Source organism: Desmodus rotundus, chromosome 3 (assembly GCF_022682495.2).
Source record: "Desmodus rotundus isolate HL8 chromosome 3, HLdesRot8A.1, whole genome shotgun sequence".
NCBI lineage: Eukaryota > Metazoa > Chordata > Mammalia > Chiroptera > Phyllostomidae > Desmodus > Desmodus rotundus.
The window spans coordinates 62247075-62265081 of NC_071389.1; the positions used below are offsets into that span (position 1 = coordinate 62247075).

At 34.9% G+C, this 18007-nt stretch overlaps 1 protein-coding gene across 1 annotated transcript in view; it reads right to left on the reverse strand.

The window, feature by feature from the left end:
• COL24A1 (collagen type XXIV alpha 1 chain) overlaps positions 1–18007 on the reverse strand; it is a 307987-nt gene that overhangs the window by 100776 nt on the left and 189204 nt on the right. Inside the window, exons 31-35 of the mRNA XM_024565351.4 lie at positions 11820–11873; positions 4411–4464; positions 1761–1814; positions 1331–1384; positions 15–68 (exon numbers count right to left, since the gene is read on the reverse strand). Coding sequence (XP_024421119.2) covers positions 15–68; positions 1331–1384; positions 1761–1814; positions 4411–4464; positions 11820–11873 — 270 coding nt within the window. The remainder of the gene's footprint in view (positions 1–14; positions 69–1330; positions 1385–1760; positions 1815–4410; positions 4465–11819; positions 11874–18007) is intronic.

The following is an 18007-nucleotide window of genomic DNA, read 5'->3' on the forward strand; positions in this document are numbered from 1 at the left end:
AATGCATAATTTACCTTCAATCCATCTTTTCCTTGGAGACCCTCTTCTCCAGGAGCTCCTGGTTCACCCTATTTTATGGCAGAAACAGTAAGATTTATTATTTTGCTAAATAATTTTATTTTTTTGTGTCTGATACCTATAGAAAGCAGCATTTGTGTATATTTATTCCTAATTCTACTTTATTTATAAGGAATATTTAACAGTATAAGAGGTATAATTTAATTTTCCTGGAATAGCTCTAAAGATGATTTAAGGAATCATAGTGTTGTAAATTCAAATACAAGATGGTCTCAGAATATCAGTAACTTTCAGATAATAAAAGTTAATATATATTCATTTGGTGGCCTTGGAAATTTATACAGTTAGACCTCTATTTCTGAGTTCAAAAACTGTAAACACCACACCTCATGAGATTACAGTACTTTGCTCTACTAAATTGACAGGGATTAATACAACTTAATTCAGTTAAATTCAGTGTATCTGATTTTTAGTGTCTGTATTTTCTCCCGTATAGAGGAGAAGCAACAATCAAACTCCACTGTATCAAAAGCTGTCTTTAGATGCAGAACTTGGCGGAAGGAAGAGCCGTGCTTTGTGAAGCTAATAGAGTACTACAGGCTCTCTTGCTGCCTGAGCTACTTACAAGTAAGTCAGCGCATCTTCCCAGCTGTCCCACTGCTCCCACCACTGCACTTCCATTACCCTGATCGCCCACCCCCTGCGCCAGAGGGAAATATAAAAGAAACTGGATGTAAAATAGATCTCCCTACTTTGGCTTTTAGTAAGCAAATGTCTCGAAATTACCCAGGGAGCTGTTATCTGGGCAGGTGGGGGGCAGGGGGATTTACCACAGATCAAATTAAAGGATTTCTGTATTAGAATAACTTCTGTAAGCTATCTAATTACAGTTATTTACAATTACTTCCTTGAATGACCTTGCATGACTAGGTTTTTAAAAACATAAATTAGATTTCAATCTTTTGTCTGTCTTGTTAGGCCAGGAAATATCCTGAGAGTTGATCACTAGAATTTATGAATTCCTTCTTAATGCTAACATTAGTGACAATCTCACTGGTTCCACGCATTGGGCAAGGGTTCTGCAGAGTACACTTGATTCTGAGAAAAGGATGTATGAGGTTAGGACTCTAAGTGCTACTAAATCACACTGTGAACAGAGTTTGGCATGCAGCTTTGAAATTATGAAATACAGCCACACATTTTCTAATGTACCAGAAACACTTATTATGCAACTCTTGAAGTCTTCGGGCTAAGTTGTGAGTCTCTGACGTAGGTGGGCAGTGCATCAAAATGGTTTCTAGTAGATACTTACTCGTAATCCTGGTTCCCCGGCCACTCCAGCACCGCCTGCAGGTCCAACATCTCCCTGAAGAAACAAAGGGAAAGAGTAAACCCTTTTCTATTAAAACTTCATGTCTAATAATTATGGAGGGCATATCATGAGCATGGGGGTCCGAAACACTTCCCATATTTTCTTTTTTCTCAAGATTAATTTATTGATATTTTGCCCATTAGCTTTATTATTTGTATCACCTCTCATATATATATATACACACACACACACACATTTGTGTATATGTGTATGTGTGTGTGTATATATTGTTTTTTTCTGGAAAAATTTTTTCTGGCTCATTTTCATCTGCTGCTCTTCATCTGATTTCAAGATTGCTTTGCGAAAATGTGGCCAACAGGAGATTGAATGGTGAAAGTGTAGAGACCCCTTTATTATTCGGGAAGGTTACCTTTGCCCCTGGCTCGCCTTGCAGACCAGACTCGCCCTCAATACCTGAAGGTCCCTACAAGAGAGTCAGTTGACACATTGTTTGTACACATTCCATAACCAAGCACAGAGGCAGTAACAACCTCCTAAGATGTAATAATTTTTAGCCCAAGGGTGAGATATCTATGTCCAGGAAGGGTCTCTGATAAACTTCATGGCATAAAACCACACAATTTCTGGGACTTTTAAGCAATTCAAATGATGAAACAACATAACCTGAAATAAAGACTTTTAAGACCAGTTTCTTCTAATTCTTGCACTCATTTGTTAATCCTTGGTCAAACACAAACTACCTCCCATTTACTTTTCTCATTTTTTGTTCTCATACTTTTACTATTCTCTATGGGTTTTTTTTTCACTTTTTACTCTTCCTGTCCATTTATGTTAAGCCCTCTAAAACATACTTCCTTAAAAAATTTGGTTTTATAAAATCCATCACACAAAGAAGATACTAATTTATTCATATTATAAAAGGTTTTCTTTCTTTCTTTCTATCTATCTATCTATCTATCTATCTATCTATCTATCTCTATCTATCTTTCTATCTATGGCATTTTCCCCCAATCTCCTGTCATGAGTGGATCCAGTTGGAAAGCTTTTGGTTCCTTTTACCTTGAAAACATATAACTTTTTGCAACCACTGGCTTTGGATCTCCTACAATTGATGTATTGTGTTTTTTTGTTTCTTGAAGATATTTATTTTGTTTCTGAGCACGCTAATACATACTCTTCCCTTGCTCCCTTCCTCACTCCCCCTTCCTCTTCTCCAATTCCCTGAACTCTCCACCACTCTGTGTATGTGTGTAATATATGTGTGTATATATATACATATAAACACACACGTATTATATAATTCCCATTATTTGGAGTAGAGGGGTAGTTTAAAACATTAATTCATAATAATATCTTGACCAAAAGTTTCCTGTTTGCTATCTTTCATGGGTTCCTCAATAGTTCTGATCCATGGGTAATAATCTTATAATTATTATATTTAAAATACCATTTATGTCATTATAGTATTTTCAGTGAAAGTCCAATTTTCTATTTGACTTGGCTTCCGAAATCCATATTCACCTTGCTTCTTGCTTGTTTTAAAAAATATCTATAAACACACAACAGTACAGACGGACTTATAATGAAAAGCCCCAGTCCCATTCCTCAGAGGCAATTACTTTATAAAACAATTTTTGTTTTTAGTTCTCCTAGTGGTTATTTCTGTAACTCAAAAGTTATGCCACTACTTGTTGATGTATCTTTTTGCTATAGTTTAGTTCCCTTATGCTGCCTTTGTTTGCCATCATTTTATCAATTCTTAAATAGTTACATCATTTAAATTTTTCTGTTGGTTACCTTTGTGAGTTCTCTACTGCTAGGAGAGGCAGCACAGCACAGTGCTGATGAGGAAGGGCTCTGAAGTGAGACTGCCTGGGTTTCTGCTCTGCCTCAGACATCAGGGAATTTCATATCCCACTCTAAGATCAAATTTCTCTCTTGAGAGAGAATTCCAACACTTTCAGGATTTCCTCCATATCAGAATTGCCTTTATTCTCAGAGGCCGCCTCCAGGTCCCAACTTCTCCCAATCTGGTATCTCCTCTTGGCTCCTTTCATTCCTCTCGGGCTAAATCCAATAGCTGATATTCTGATCTCTGCAGTGCCTGTTTTTTACACCATTCTTGATTTAGCACTTTAAATCCACTTTTACATTTATATTCGTAGTTGAATACCGCTGGGAAAATTACACACTTGTGCAGAGTGGCCTCATTGTATGTTGAGAGGCACTGTGGCTAAGAGAGTAGTATGTGTAGAGAGATTGCCTAAATTTAAACGTAGGCTCTACCACTACTACTAGGCACTACTGCTGGAACAGTAGGAAAGTAATGGGTTTGGATTAGATATTTTGCACTTGAGATGTTTGTGGGACATCTAGGCACATATGTAAAAGGCGACAGAAAACGAGTAACTCGGGCTGAAGAGAGAGGCATGCATCAAGCCATCTGCTGAGAGCTGTCAGAATAATATGTACTGGTAATTAAAGTCACTCTGATAATATGATTGCTCAGCTGAGGAAGAGGAAGGACAGCTTCACATAAAGACAGAGAAAGGTTAATCAGGAGGTAAAGAGCAGAACCAAGACACAGCAGTTTCAAAAAAGCCAAGGAAGGAGAGAATTTATGTCCAACTTCTTTAGTGCTAAAGTGAATAAATAACAGAAATAGTAATTATATTTTATAGTCATAACAACTGGGGTTTATTATTCCAAAATATATTCTGAATGGGGTCACTTCTCAATATTCTTCCATAAAGGAGATACAACATCTGAGAGTGAAGGGTTATCAAGTTAACTTTCAATCAGTTAAGGAAAAGTTTTACCCACTTTTTGTTCTGTCATTTAAATGAGCTGTTAAGAGGAAAATATTATATATAAAAAATGAAGTCCAAACAATGGTCATCCCTCTGTAATGAAATCTTAGGCTTTATTTTCTGAATACGAAACAAAACACTATGGAATTCTTCTCCATAATATATATCTAATATATCAATAATATGTTTAAGGAGTATTATAGAAACTATCAAGCATTGATGAACTAAGAAAGAGCCACAAAAGATTACCTCAGCACCCATTTCTCCAGGAGGTCCAGCATCACCTTGTGGTCCTCGTGGTCCCTGTATTAAAATAAAATTTAAAATCTGAGAATAAAACTTTATTCTATATTTCAATTAATATGCATCTACATATGGAATTTATAAGATATCATTTATAACACATTTATGAATGTATTACTTTACTTTTGGTATAAACAAAATTATATCTTTTTTGATACCTGTTTTTCTTTTGTGAATAACAGTAAGGTGTGCTTGGATTCAAAAGAAAAGGAGAGAAAAGGTAGTGCCATTCATTCTTTCATTCCCTAAATTTACTCATTCATCAATAAACACTTATCAAATGCCTAATAGATAGGAAATACTGTGCTTAGCCTTTCAAAAGTCATCTTATTTAGTGGGTATGATAATTATAGATTTACTTAACATCCTGAGAAAATATGTGACAAACAAAATACGTGACTTCTTCAATTTTTGAAGAAATAAGTATTTGGTCTCCAATGAAATAAAAATATGTCGCAGTGTGTTTGATGCCGTACTTTACGATGGTGCTAAATCCAGCTGAGCAATCCCTCTGTCCCGTGTGAATGAGCACAGCACTGTCCCGTGTGAATGGGTGTAGCACTGTTCACACGGGGTGATCACTGAGGTGCAGTAAAATGTGTGCTGGAACCTTTATGGAAATCTTGGTCACTTTGACACTAAATAGTTTAATTTTAAGTAAATGAACAGTGAGTAATTAGCTTATTGCCTAACCATTAAATTGTTCAATGTAAAGGACCTTCTTACTGTGTGGAAACCATTTAACTGGCTAGAATTAGTTTAGATAAATTCATACTTATTTAGCAACTACAATATAATGACATTTCTCCATACATCTAAAAAAAACCACTTGTACTTTTTGATCTCTCTGAAAAGGCAGTATTTTGATCTTTCTGGAAAAACAGAAGGTGCTTTTTAGATTCAGGAAATAATAAGATGGTTAAAATTTTCTGTGAGGTTATACTTCATCAAATTTTGTGAGCACCCCACTTCTAAAAAATGTCATAATGGGGAGCAAAACTGTGGTGTGATTGGTTATCTGCAACTGTTTTTCTAAATTCGTACAGTAATGTTCAGTACTGTAATGTTAATTGTACAGTAATTTAAAAATATTTGAAAAATGTGGAAAGTCCATAAAAACAGATTAAATCAAACATCACAAATATTCTTTCATGGTTCCTTCTAATTCTTTTGTGGGACCATAATTATAAATAACTCAATATCCTTCTATATGCTTAAGATTGTATTCTAAATATAAATATTATAACATGTTTTTGCAAATATTTCATAACAAAATTATTCAAGGGCTACACAGTATTCCACTTAATATTCCATAGTAACATAAATTAATCATTTTCTTAATACTAGACATTTATAGTATTAATTCCTCTTTACAGTAAAATTTTGCTTTAGTGAATTTTTATATGCAATTTATAATATTTATAAGCAAAATTTAAGGTCTGCAGCATCGTGTGATATTGTCAAATAACTGAGATAAGCTTTTGAATGACAAGGTTATGGGTCGGTATATAGCCATTACTTATGTTTTCCCTTACTCAACAGTTAGCCAAGGAAAGGTATTAAGAAGTCGGTGATATTTTTCAAGTATGGCTCATTAAATGTTATGGATACTTTAAAATTCAGAGATTCTCCTAAGAATGTATCCCTACCACATTATAAACATTCTAAGAGAAACATCTTTGGGCATGAGTCTTTGTGTGTGGTCTGCATCTTTTTCCCGTAGAACATAGTCTGAAATATAGTATTGTTTGGCAAAAGTCAACTTCCAAAAATGTTGCAACAATTAACATTCCAAAAGCAAGATATAACAATTAGAACTTATTTCTTTGAATGCCTGCCATCACAGAATATTTTTAAAATTCTTTGTTAATGTGATGGAAAATCTGGTACCTTAAAAGTGTATGTATTTCAGTAGTTTGGTTAAATATTGTTTTTGGTATTTGTTTAGCAGCTATCTGTGAGATTCTACTTGTTGCTTGATCATATCCTTTGCCCATATATTTTAGGAATCATTTAAAAAAATTCATGTGAGTTCATTATGTATTAAATGCATTAACTTTGAATTTTTAATGCTAGTATTATTAAGCTACTTTAAAATATTAAGCTATTTATGGATAGAACTGGAGAGCATTATGCTAAGTGAAATAAGCAGAAGGTAAAAGACAAATACCATATGATCTCACCTATAAGTGGAACCTAATCAGCAAAACAAACAAGCAAGTAAAATACAACCAGAGACACGGAAATAAAGAACAAACTGACAGTGACAAGAGGGGAAGGGGAGAGGGATATAATAGGGGAAGGGCCATCAAGGAACATGTATAAAGGACACATAGACAAAGCCAAAGGGGGTAGGTTCAAGGGTGGGAAGTGGGGATGGTTGGGACGGGGGTGTGTGTGGTGGGGTGAAAATGGAGACAACTGTACTTGAACAACAGTTAAAAAAAGGAAAAAAAATGTTAAGCTATTTTGCCCGCTTATTTTTATTTATCCTTGGAATAATTAAATCAAGCCCCTATATTCAATTTATAATAGGTAATGGGATTGGGGTAAATGTAATATATTAATTTTATTTATTTTTATATTTTTGATTTAATTTTTATTGTATTTTTGTCCATTACCATTTGTTCCCCTTATACCTCCTCCCCTGGGCAATCACACATTGTTGTCCATGTCCATGAGTCCACTTCCCTTTTAGCTCAATTCCTGCACCCCCTACAACCCCCACCCCTAGCTGTCATCTTGCTCTCCATCTCTGAGTCTGTCTTTGTTCTGCTTGTCAGTTCAGTTTGTTCATTAGATTCCACATATGAGTGAAATAACATGGATTTGTTTTTCTCTGACTGGCATATTTCACTTAGCATAAAGTTCTCCAGGTCCATCTATGTGTTGCAAAGGGTAATATTTTCTTCATTTTATGGCCGAGTAGAAATGTGTAAATATCCCATAGTTGTTTTATCCACTCATCTACTGATGGACACTTGGGCTGCTTCCACATCTTGGTGATTGTAAATAATGCTGCAATGAACATAGAGGGGCTTCTGTTCTTTCAAATTAGTGTTTTGGGTTCCTTTGGATATATTCCCAGAACTGGGATAGCTGGGTCAAAAGGCAGATCCATTTTTCATTTTTTGAAGTAACTCCACACTGCTTTCCACAGTGGCTGCAGCAGTCTGCATTCCCACCAACAGTACAAAAGCGTTCCCCTTTCTCCACAACCCTGCCAGCACTTGTTTGTTGATTCATTGATGATGGCCATTCTGAAAGGTGTGAGATGATATCTCATTGTGGTTTTAATTTGCATCTCTCTGATGATTAGTGATGTTGAGCATCTTTTCATATGTCTATTGGCCATCTGTATGTCCTCTTTGGATAAATGTCTATTCGTGTCCTTTGCCCATTTTTTAATTGGGTTGTTTATTTTTTTTGGTCTTGAGTTTTGTAAGTTCTTTATAAATTTTGGATACTAACCCCTTATTAGATATATCGGCAAATATGTTCTCCTATTCTGTGGGTTGTCTTTTTGTTTTGTTGATTTCTATTGCTGTGCAAAAACTTTTTAGTTTGATGAAATCCCATTTTGTTTATTTTTTCTTTTGTTTCCCTTGCCTAGGGAGATATATTTGACAAAATATTGCTGAGAGCAAGGTCTGGATTTATTCTTGTGTGTGGTGTAAGAAGGTGGCCTAGTTTCATTTTTCTGCATGTATCTGTCCAATTTCCAATTCAATTACTGAATAAACTATCTGTAGCTCTTTGTACATAAGAGAATGTTTAACAAGAGAAACTATCCTAATCTAGGGGTAGGAAAAGCTTCTATGAGGAGGGGTATTTGACCTGTGATCTCTAGGATGGATAGCAGTTACCTAGACAAAGATGGGAAAACATCATTCCAGAGAGAAGCCATGAACTTTCTATCAGTCTTCTAATTATTTTTCAGTCTTCTGTTTACATAATAACTTGCTTTTCTGCTTAAGTCAGTTTCTAGGCCACTTAGTACATTTTTGAAATTTTCTTCATAGTTTTCTTCTTACTGAGGGCAACTTTATAGACTTGTGTACTGCACAAATCTAGGATCACTATATACATCAGTTTTGCATCGATTAGACTTTTTTTCTCTTTTTTTGCAAATGTGATTAAAACCTGGGTTAGAGGTCAGCAAACCTTTTCCTAAAGGTCCAGATAATAAGTATCTCAGGCTTGTGGATCGTGCAGTCTCTGTCACATATGTCAACTTTGCTGTTGCAGCAAGAAAACAGCCAAACGTATGTCAGTGAATGGTTGTAATGTGTTTGAATACAACTTTATTTACAAAAGCAATGGACTGGTCTACAAGTTATCGTTTGATTAAATATACAGATTTGCCTAAATACTTCTAAAGGAATCTAAGATTTTCATGAAGATTTTAAGATAGGTTCTGACTAGTGCTGATCTCTTAAGTTATATGTCCGATTTTCTTCTCACCTCTTTGTCTCCCCTTCAGGTCATTCCTCTTCTTGCAACACTTATTAACTGTTGAATTTCTTCGAAGCTCAGCTTTACATCCTTTTCTTCTCTCAGTCCTATATTCCCTCCCTAGGCCAATGACTCCAATATTTTAAACTTCAACAAATTCCTCTGCTCTGAGCATCGTATCTAATTGTCCACTTCACACTTCTCAAAGGCACCTCAAATTAAACACAGCTAAACTGAACTTAAAATCTTCCATGATCAAACCTAGGTTTTTGTTGGTGTTTACCACTTCAGTAGATGATACAATTACTTCATTAATTTTTCAAGTCAGAAACTTAGGAATCATACTTCATGTACAGGAGATCTATCTCCTGTTGATTTGATCTCTTTTTGAATCTTTTATATCTATGCATTTCTTTTCTCTGCTAATGTAAAGGAAAAGAAGGGTCTACCATCTCTTACCTAGATTATTGCAACAGAAAGCCATTGTTTTCCTTTCTTCACTGGTTACAATTGATCTTTACCTTGTAGAGATCAAGTTGAGTGATTTTAACAAAGCGATAATTGAATCATAAAGCTAGCCCCATCCTTTCAATGACATCTCTTCGTTCTTAGGATAAAAATACAAATCCTTGGGAACACGGCTCATAAGGCTGCTTGTGTTTTGTCCCCCACCTCCCTCTCGGTCCTCATCTTGCACTTACTTCCCACCCGACTCTCTGTGTCACAGCCATGTCGGCCTGCTTTTTAAATCTTCAGATAAGTGTGCAGTGCTTCCTCCCAGGCTCGTAACTTCTCTGTGGAATGATGTTTCCCCATCTTTGCCTAAGTAACTACTATCCATTCTGGAGCTCAAATACCCCTCCTCATGGAAGCCTTTCCTACCCCCAGATTAGGATAGTTTCTCCATTACACACTCTCTTAGAACTGAATTCCTAGACTTTAGAGCATTTATTTCAGTTTTAAATTACCCTTTATCTTTGTTAATTAATATGTACTTGTACCATTAGACTGCAAACTCCATGGTTACCCCTATACTTCAAGTGCAGGCTCTTAATAAATATTTGTTGATAAAATGAATGAATGGTCACCTATCCAAATCCCAATAGTCACATTGCAATCAATAAACCAGTTTTGAATTTCATCTGAAAAGACAGATAACTGTAACAGGCGTTGGCTGCAGAAAAGCTGTAGTCCTCTATTTTACAATTCCCCAAATATAAATGTTTTGACATCTCCTTTGTGTCCTTCATTTTACCAATTTATTTCTGTTCTTTTCTTTCTATGCTTTGGCCAGGAAGCTCAAATATATGAAACAAAGCCTATTGTAGCCATTATAAATTGACTTATATTTTATTTACCAGCCTAACAGTCCCTGTGACCTGTGACCTGGATGTCAATTTTTAGGTGCTGTTAGGCCATTTAGTCACTTATGACTACAATAACAAATCTTTTCTTGTATAAGGTCAAAGATATTGTCATCTCTGCTGTTGTCACAGCTCTATCAACACACATAATCTGCACTTAAATGTGTTCTTTATTACGACTAAATTAATTTTCATTCCATTCCATTTCATCTAATATTACTGGCTGAATGGTTATATCTTTGAGATATGATCTTTAGTCAATTCAGTTAAACAAATATGCATTAAGTAGATATACTAGGCCAGACATTATTTCAGAAAAGATGATTGCAAAGGTGAAAGAAATGGTCTCTGACTTCAAGGAGCTACAGATTTTTTTTAGAAGAAAGAGGTATTCAAGTAAATAATGTAAAACAAAGTTGCATTATTTTTGATAAAATAAATATTAGAATTGGGATGGCAAATTAAGAGATACAAAATACAGAGAAAACTGAGAAGGATTTAGTTTGATAAAAACAACACTGTATCTAAGATTCTTCGAATGGAAAGAATTGCATATATGATCAAATATTTATTTATTGTTTAGAGAACTTATATCATAGGTTAAATATGTGAAGGAGGAAGTAAATACAGTTTGATAATAATAACTCCTTAACTTTTAGAATTTTTTCATTAGCTACTAGTTAAATAAACTATGCAAAAGCCACCTGAAAATCTTTGTGTCAACTGATGAATAAGATCAGCCCAGTAGTTTGAAAGACTATACTGTGTTATAAATCTTAGAAGCATGTTATATCATATTACATCTGATATCATTCTAGCAGAATGATTTCATAGGCAAGAAGGAATAAAATGTGAGAAAGTAGGTGTGACAAGGTCTTTCCACTATTCATTTTCCATGTAAACTCTATAATTAAATTACATTTAGAAATTATGATGTAAGTTTTTGTATTATTGATGTACCAACTTTTCTGTCAGGTTTGTACATTTTGACCATTCAGGTGCTGAGTTTGACTTCTGTATGTGGTATTTTTTCTTTTTATTAAATTCATTGGGGTGACATTGGTTAGTAAGATTACATGGGTCTCAAGTGTATATTTCTATGATATGTGATCTTCATTAACTATTGTTTCCAACAGTGTATTGGACTTCTATGTGGTCTTTCATTATAGAGTTGGCTTCATAAATGTGATTTTCTATGTGCGTTTGTGTGCATGTGGCAGTGTGAATATCATTATACTAAGAGCAAGTAGTTCATAAAAATTTTCTGAGATTCAGCAAAACACAGTTATCTTTGTTGAACATAGAACTACGTGAAGTTTGAACATTTCCAGAAAAACTAGGCCAAACTTGACTATATGAAACTAGGAAGGCACTAAAGCCTACCTTCACAGCAAATTATTTGTTCTGCATAACTAGGTGTCCATGATAAATGCTGCTTTTAGAAACATACTGGCCACAGCAGAAGGCAGTAACATCAGAAAGATAAATGTACATTATGAGAAAAACACAATTAGAAAATTATAAAGATAAACTTACTGGTTCTCCCGCAAGTCCTCTGTCTCCTGTACTCCCGGGGGGCCCTTGTGAACCCTGAACAAACAAAGGCACAATGTGAAGAAAAAGTGGTGCTTGGGAATGTTTTTTTAATCAGTTTCCTTGCCTCAGCTTCCTTTCACAATCCTTCCACCTAACTTTTCTGTCTACCTCTATTCTTTTTTTCCTTTTGTGATAAAATATACATAACATAAAATTTACAATTTAACAATTTTAAGTGTCCAGTTCTATGGACAGTAAGTACATTCACACCGTTGTGCTACCATTACTACCACCTATCTTGAAAACTTTTTATTTTTTCAAACTGTACACTGGTTAAATAACTCCTATTTTCCTCCCCCATTCCTATGGCAACCACCATTCTACGTTCAGTCTCTGAGTTTGACTACCCCAGGTACCTTAGAAGTTGAGTAATGCAGTAGTTTTCTTTGTGTCTGGCTTACTTCATGCAGCATAATGTCTTCAAGGTTCATCCATGCATAACATGTGTTAAGACTTCCTTCCTTTTTAAGGTTGAATAATATTCTAATATATATGTGTATGTGTATGTGTCCACACATACATATGTACACAATATATTTTGTATATTCATTTATCTGTCAATGGATATTTGTGTTTCTACCTTTGGGCTACTGTAAATAATGCTTTTATAAACGCTGGTGTACAAATATCTCTTTGAGTCCCTACTTTCAATACTTTCAGGTATATAGCTAAAAGTGAAATGGATGGATTATGAAACAATTCTGTGTTTAAAGGTTTGAGGAACCAACAAACTGTTTTCCACAGCAGCCCCAAGATCTAACATTGCCGCAAGCACTGCACAGGGTTCAAATTTGCCAACACTGGTTAATTTCTGTGTGCATTTCTTATTTTAATGACCAATAATTTTATTTTTTATTTAAAAAAAATTTAATTGCATTTTTTCCATTACTATTTACTCCCTTTATATCCCCTTTCTCCTTCAATTACCACACTGTTCTCCATGTCCATGAGTCCTTTTTCCTTTAGTAAGAGCCACCTTAATGGGTAGGAAGTGGTATCTCATTGTGGTTTTGATTTGCATTTCTCTAATGACTAGTAACACTGAACATCTATTCGTGTGCTTATTAGACATTTGTATATCTTCTTTGGACTAATGTCTATTCATGTCCTTTGCCATTTTTGGGGCCATATTTCTTTTGTTGTTTTTGTCTTAGGAGTTCTTTATATCTATGTGTATTATTATGTTTAATCCCCATCCTAAACAATGACAAATAATTGTGCATAATTATTTTAAATTTGGATGTTCCATAACTTTAATATTGTCATAAAAGTGTTTTTATACAAAATAATATCCGTTTAATATGTTAATAAGTATGAATTATGTCTTAAAACCTGGTAAAGCACAAGGGTCTCAGGACCTAGATGACCAAACTGGGCTTCTCCAATATCTTTCCAACTTCTCTCCCCCCATTTTTATACCATGCCACCTATGGTAACAACAAATTGAGTCTTAGTAATGGGGGTATATTCTAAAATAGTACATAAAACTCTAAATCAAGTTTCAGGTCTCCTTTGATTCTCCCATTCAAAGATTTACTGAGCATGTACTGTGTACCAAACACTGACTACTAATGATATATAAAATACTGCCTTTGTCTGTTTTGCAATTTGCCTCCTCTGCATTATTGACCTTGGGAAGGTTGACAACTGTACAGTGGATTACAATTAGTATTTATCTTAAAACTAAAAGCTAAGAAAAAAATATAATATTCTATTAAAAGAAGAGATATTCAACATTCCTAGCAACATGCAATCTAATAAGCTACAATCATCAATGCAATGTTTAGTTAGGTACAGTCATCCAGTTAGATAAAAGAAGATATGTAACATCATAGACTTCCATCTGACTAAGGCCCTTTTTCAGTCATGAAAATCATATGCTACCCATTACTAAAGGCTCCTGAATTAAGAGACAGAATCAACATATGGGATCCCAACTGAAACATACTGTGAAAGTTTAGAACCTGAAATAATTTCTGCCTAGTTTTCTTTATAGAGTGTGTCTGCACACAATATCAGGTTTCATATATACTTTTAATGTTGTTAATGGTGCATAAAATCTGTTTGGCAAAGCTATGAAATGATTTAAATGGGCTCTGTTTTCATTGGAGATGAAGAAGGAAAGCACAAGCTGGCACAAAATAAAAACTCCCTTTAAGGCTTTTCAGATGCTACTGAAAATAAGTAGAACTCCTTGCTCCATGACCTGAACTCAGCAATTGTGAATCCAATGCCCAGGATGACAATGGCTATTATGGTTGCTATTTATTGAGAGCCTGTGCCAAACAAATAATAAACATCATTTGTTATAACTATGAAGAGTATCTTATTCTAAAGACAGGGAAACTGAGGCTCTGAGAGGTTAAATAATTGGTACAAAGCAAAAGCAGCTAATAAGTGGAAGAACCAATATCTGACCTCCAATGTGTCTGATCCAATGCCATGCTCTTCCACTATACCAAACTGCGTTCTAGTGATTTCAATGAGGAATCATTCAACGCCCTTTCCATTTTCAACAAATACATGCAGCATCCTCACAGACTTTTCATGACAATAAGCAAGGGAGCATATAAACATTAGTTCTATGGCTACACGTTCACTGTAGAATCATAAAAACTGCGTGCATTCAGCTTCATTTTCTGAAGAATGGGAAAGAATAGAGACAATACCATATACTATTTGTATAAGAATTATGAAATAAAGGTTTCTCAAGTATTTTGAGTTACTCTAGAGAAAATTCTATTTAAAGAAGAACTGTTAATAGTTTTCCATTTCTAATATTGGCCAAGTAGTTCCTATCAAATCAACGTATATCCAGAAAACTATAAACCCAGGACAAAACTATTTTTAAAAAAGATCTGAAGGCATTTAGGAAAGACCAAAAATAGGTAAAAACTAGATTGGAAGAGTCTATACATAGAAGAAGAGAATGTCAGTAGGTGAGTTTCTGATTTTTTTAATGGCTTTTAGCCAGAGGGTAAGCCATGGAGGATGGTTTTTTCAAAGCAGGACGGAGACCTGCAGGCTCACTGGCATAGAGGAACAGACGGCGGAACTTGGAGTGACCGCAGCTCCAGGAAAGTGATGGAAGAAAAAGCCAGGGACAGGAAGCCTCAAAATCTGAGGGTAAACTCTGTTTAAATCTCCTGCTGACACATGAAGCACAGACTGGTGAGGCGGACTCCAAGCAGCCAAGCCAAGATTAAAAACACTGAACAGACAGTTTCGCCCACCACAGGACCTAGAGGACTTGGACTTTGAATCCAGCCAAGTTAACTGCCGGCCAAAGTTTTTTAAAAAGGAATACTTTTCAAAGGAATATAACAGAATTTGGAGTCTCCACAATGCATTATTCAAAATGTCCATGATAGAATTCCAAATTACTGGACAGAATATTTTCCCATATTCATAAGAAATGGCAATTAATGGAAACCAAAGTAAAAATTACACAGATGTTAGCTTTATCACACAAGAAGTTTAAAGTAGCTATCATAAGTATGCTCAATAATGTAAATAAATGTGCTTATGATGAATAAACAGGTAGGAAATCTCAAAAATAAGGAACTGCATCTGTAAAAAAATAACAATGGAAACTACAGAACTGAAAATTAAGTATCTGATTCAAAACTTAAAAATACAATACCATTAATAAAATTTCACTCAATGCATTTAACAAGTGAATAAAGATGGAATGAGCTTATCCAATTAAAACAAAAGAAAACAGGGGAAAAAAGATTGAAATATGAATGTACAGGGCCTCCAGACCTAAGGGATATATCAAATGTTTAACATGTATTTAGTTGGCATCTAAGAAGGAAAGGAGAGAGAAAAGGGGGTAGAAAAAACATCTGAAAAAACAAAATTGAAAAATTTCCTGAAAACAGCAATTTATCTACCCAAGAAGCTCAGCGAGCTTCCCGCTGGATAGATGCAGAGAAAGTCCATCTAGGTAGATCATACTGAAACTGCTAAAAACCGAAGATAAAGAGTGAATCTTGAAAGCAGCCAGAGAAAAATGTTACATTATGTACAGGGGAATAATGATAGAGGTAAGAGGGGACTTCCCATAAAAAATAATGGCGGTCAAGAGAAAGTACATATCAATTTTTCAGTGTTGAATAAAAACAAATAAAACAAAAGTCTACCAACCCAGGATTCTACAACAAGTGAAAACATCCTTCAAGAATGAAGGTGAAATAAAGACATTTTCATAAACAAAACTAAGAGAATGAATCACTAGAAGAACTTGACTGTACGAAATCAAAAGGAAGTTCTATAGGTTACAGGGAAATGACAGCGTTTGGAAGTACTGATTACAGAAAAGAATGAAAAGCACCAAAAAGAGTAAGTGCATGGATAAATCAAAAAACACTACTTTCTCCTAAATATCTCTAAAGCACACAATTTACTTAACGAAAGGACAAATATTTTATTTGTATTAAAGCAAAATTTTAACTTTGCAATATGGGGTTTGTAACCTATGTGTATATATACATGCATATATATGCATATATACACACATATATAAACACATAAAATAATTATAGCACAAAATAACAATGTTGGTAAATGGGCGATATGGTTTCAGTTCCTTACAATTATGCTAAGCATTACACATGGTCCCTAATGGATCAACTTTTGATTTTTGACTTTACAATGATGTCAAAGTGATATGCATTCAGTACTTCAAATTTTGGGTTTTTAACTTTTCCTGGCTGGCAATATGCAGTACGATACCCTCTCGTGATGCTGGGCGGGGGCAGGGAGGCACAGCTCCCAGTCGGCCGTGCAATCACAAGGGTAAACAACAACATCCTACAGTGCATTCATTGTGTTCGATGATTTTGCCCACCTGTAGGCTAATGTAAGCGTTGCGAACACGTTTAAGGTAGGCTAGGATAAGCTATCACATTTGGTAGGTTAGACGTATTGCCAATTTTCAGTACTTTTAACTTATGATGGGTTTGTCAGGCTATAACTTCACTGTAAATCAAACAGCACATTATATTATATTAACTCTAAGTAGACTATGGAAAGTTAGGATGCATATTGTAATCCTTAAGCCAGGGGATGGCAAACCACAGTCAACTCGGAACCATCACCTGTTTTTGTAAATAAAGCTTTATTGGAACAGAGCCACATTCGTTCCTTTACATACTGTCTATGGCTGCTTTCACACTGCAATGGCAGAGCTGAGTAGTTGTGATGGAGAACATTCGACCCCCAATGCTTAAAATATTTATTTTGTCACGCTTCACAGACAGTTTGCCTACTTTTGACCTAGCATAACCACTTACAAATAATGAGAAGTATAGCTAAAAAGTCAATAGTTAAATTGGCTAGTTAAAATGAAGTTCTCAAAATTACTCAATGCCAAAAGGCGGCACTGAACAAAAACACGCCCACCATGACAAAGAAAAATCAACCACAAAATGATAGACCTAAATGCAACTACATAAATTGTTACATTAAATGGATGTGGGCCAAACACTAATTTAAAGGCAGAGATTATCAGAATGAATAAAAAAGCAAGACCCAAATATAAGACACTCACATTAATATCAAGGCACAGATGGGTTGAAAGTAACTGAATGGAAAAGATATGCTATGAAAATGGCAAGTGTAAGAAGGCTGGAGAGACATACCAAACAGTAGATTTTAAAACAAATAGTATTACCAGGAATAAAAAGTTTTACCACCGATACAGAACACCATGATGTAATGATAAAAGAATCAGGTGATCAGGAAGACATCACAATTATAATGTGAATACTTTAAAAATAAAGTTTTAAAATACATACACAGAATTTGACAGAAATAGTGAGAAACAAAATCATAGCTGGAGATTTAACTCCCTAATCTCATCAACTGAAAAAATATGTAGACAAAGGTAATGTACAAATTGTTATAGTTTCTACAAGACTTGGAAAACTAAAGTTACTCAGGTTTTATTACCTCTGTGACACAATGGATCGCGGCCTTCCCCGCTGATTCTCCCTTTGGGACAGTCTACGTGTGGAAACAGTTTTGGCCCTGCAAATATGCTTCTGGCTATCTGGACTAGCAGAGTGCCATATGTGTTAACAAATACCTAGCTTTAGAATTGTGACAATTTAGAGATATCTTTA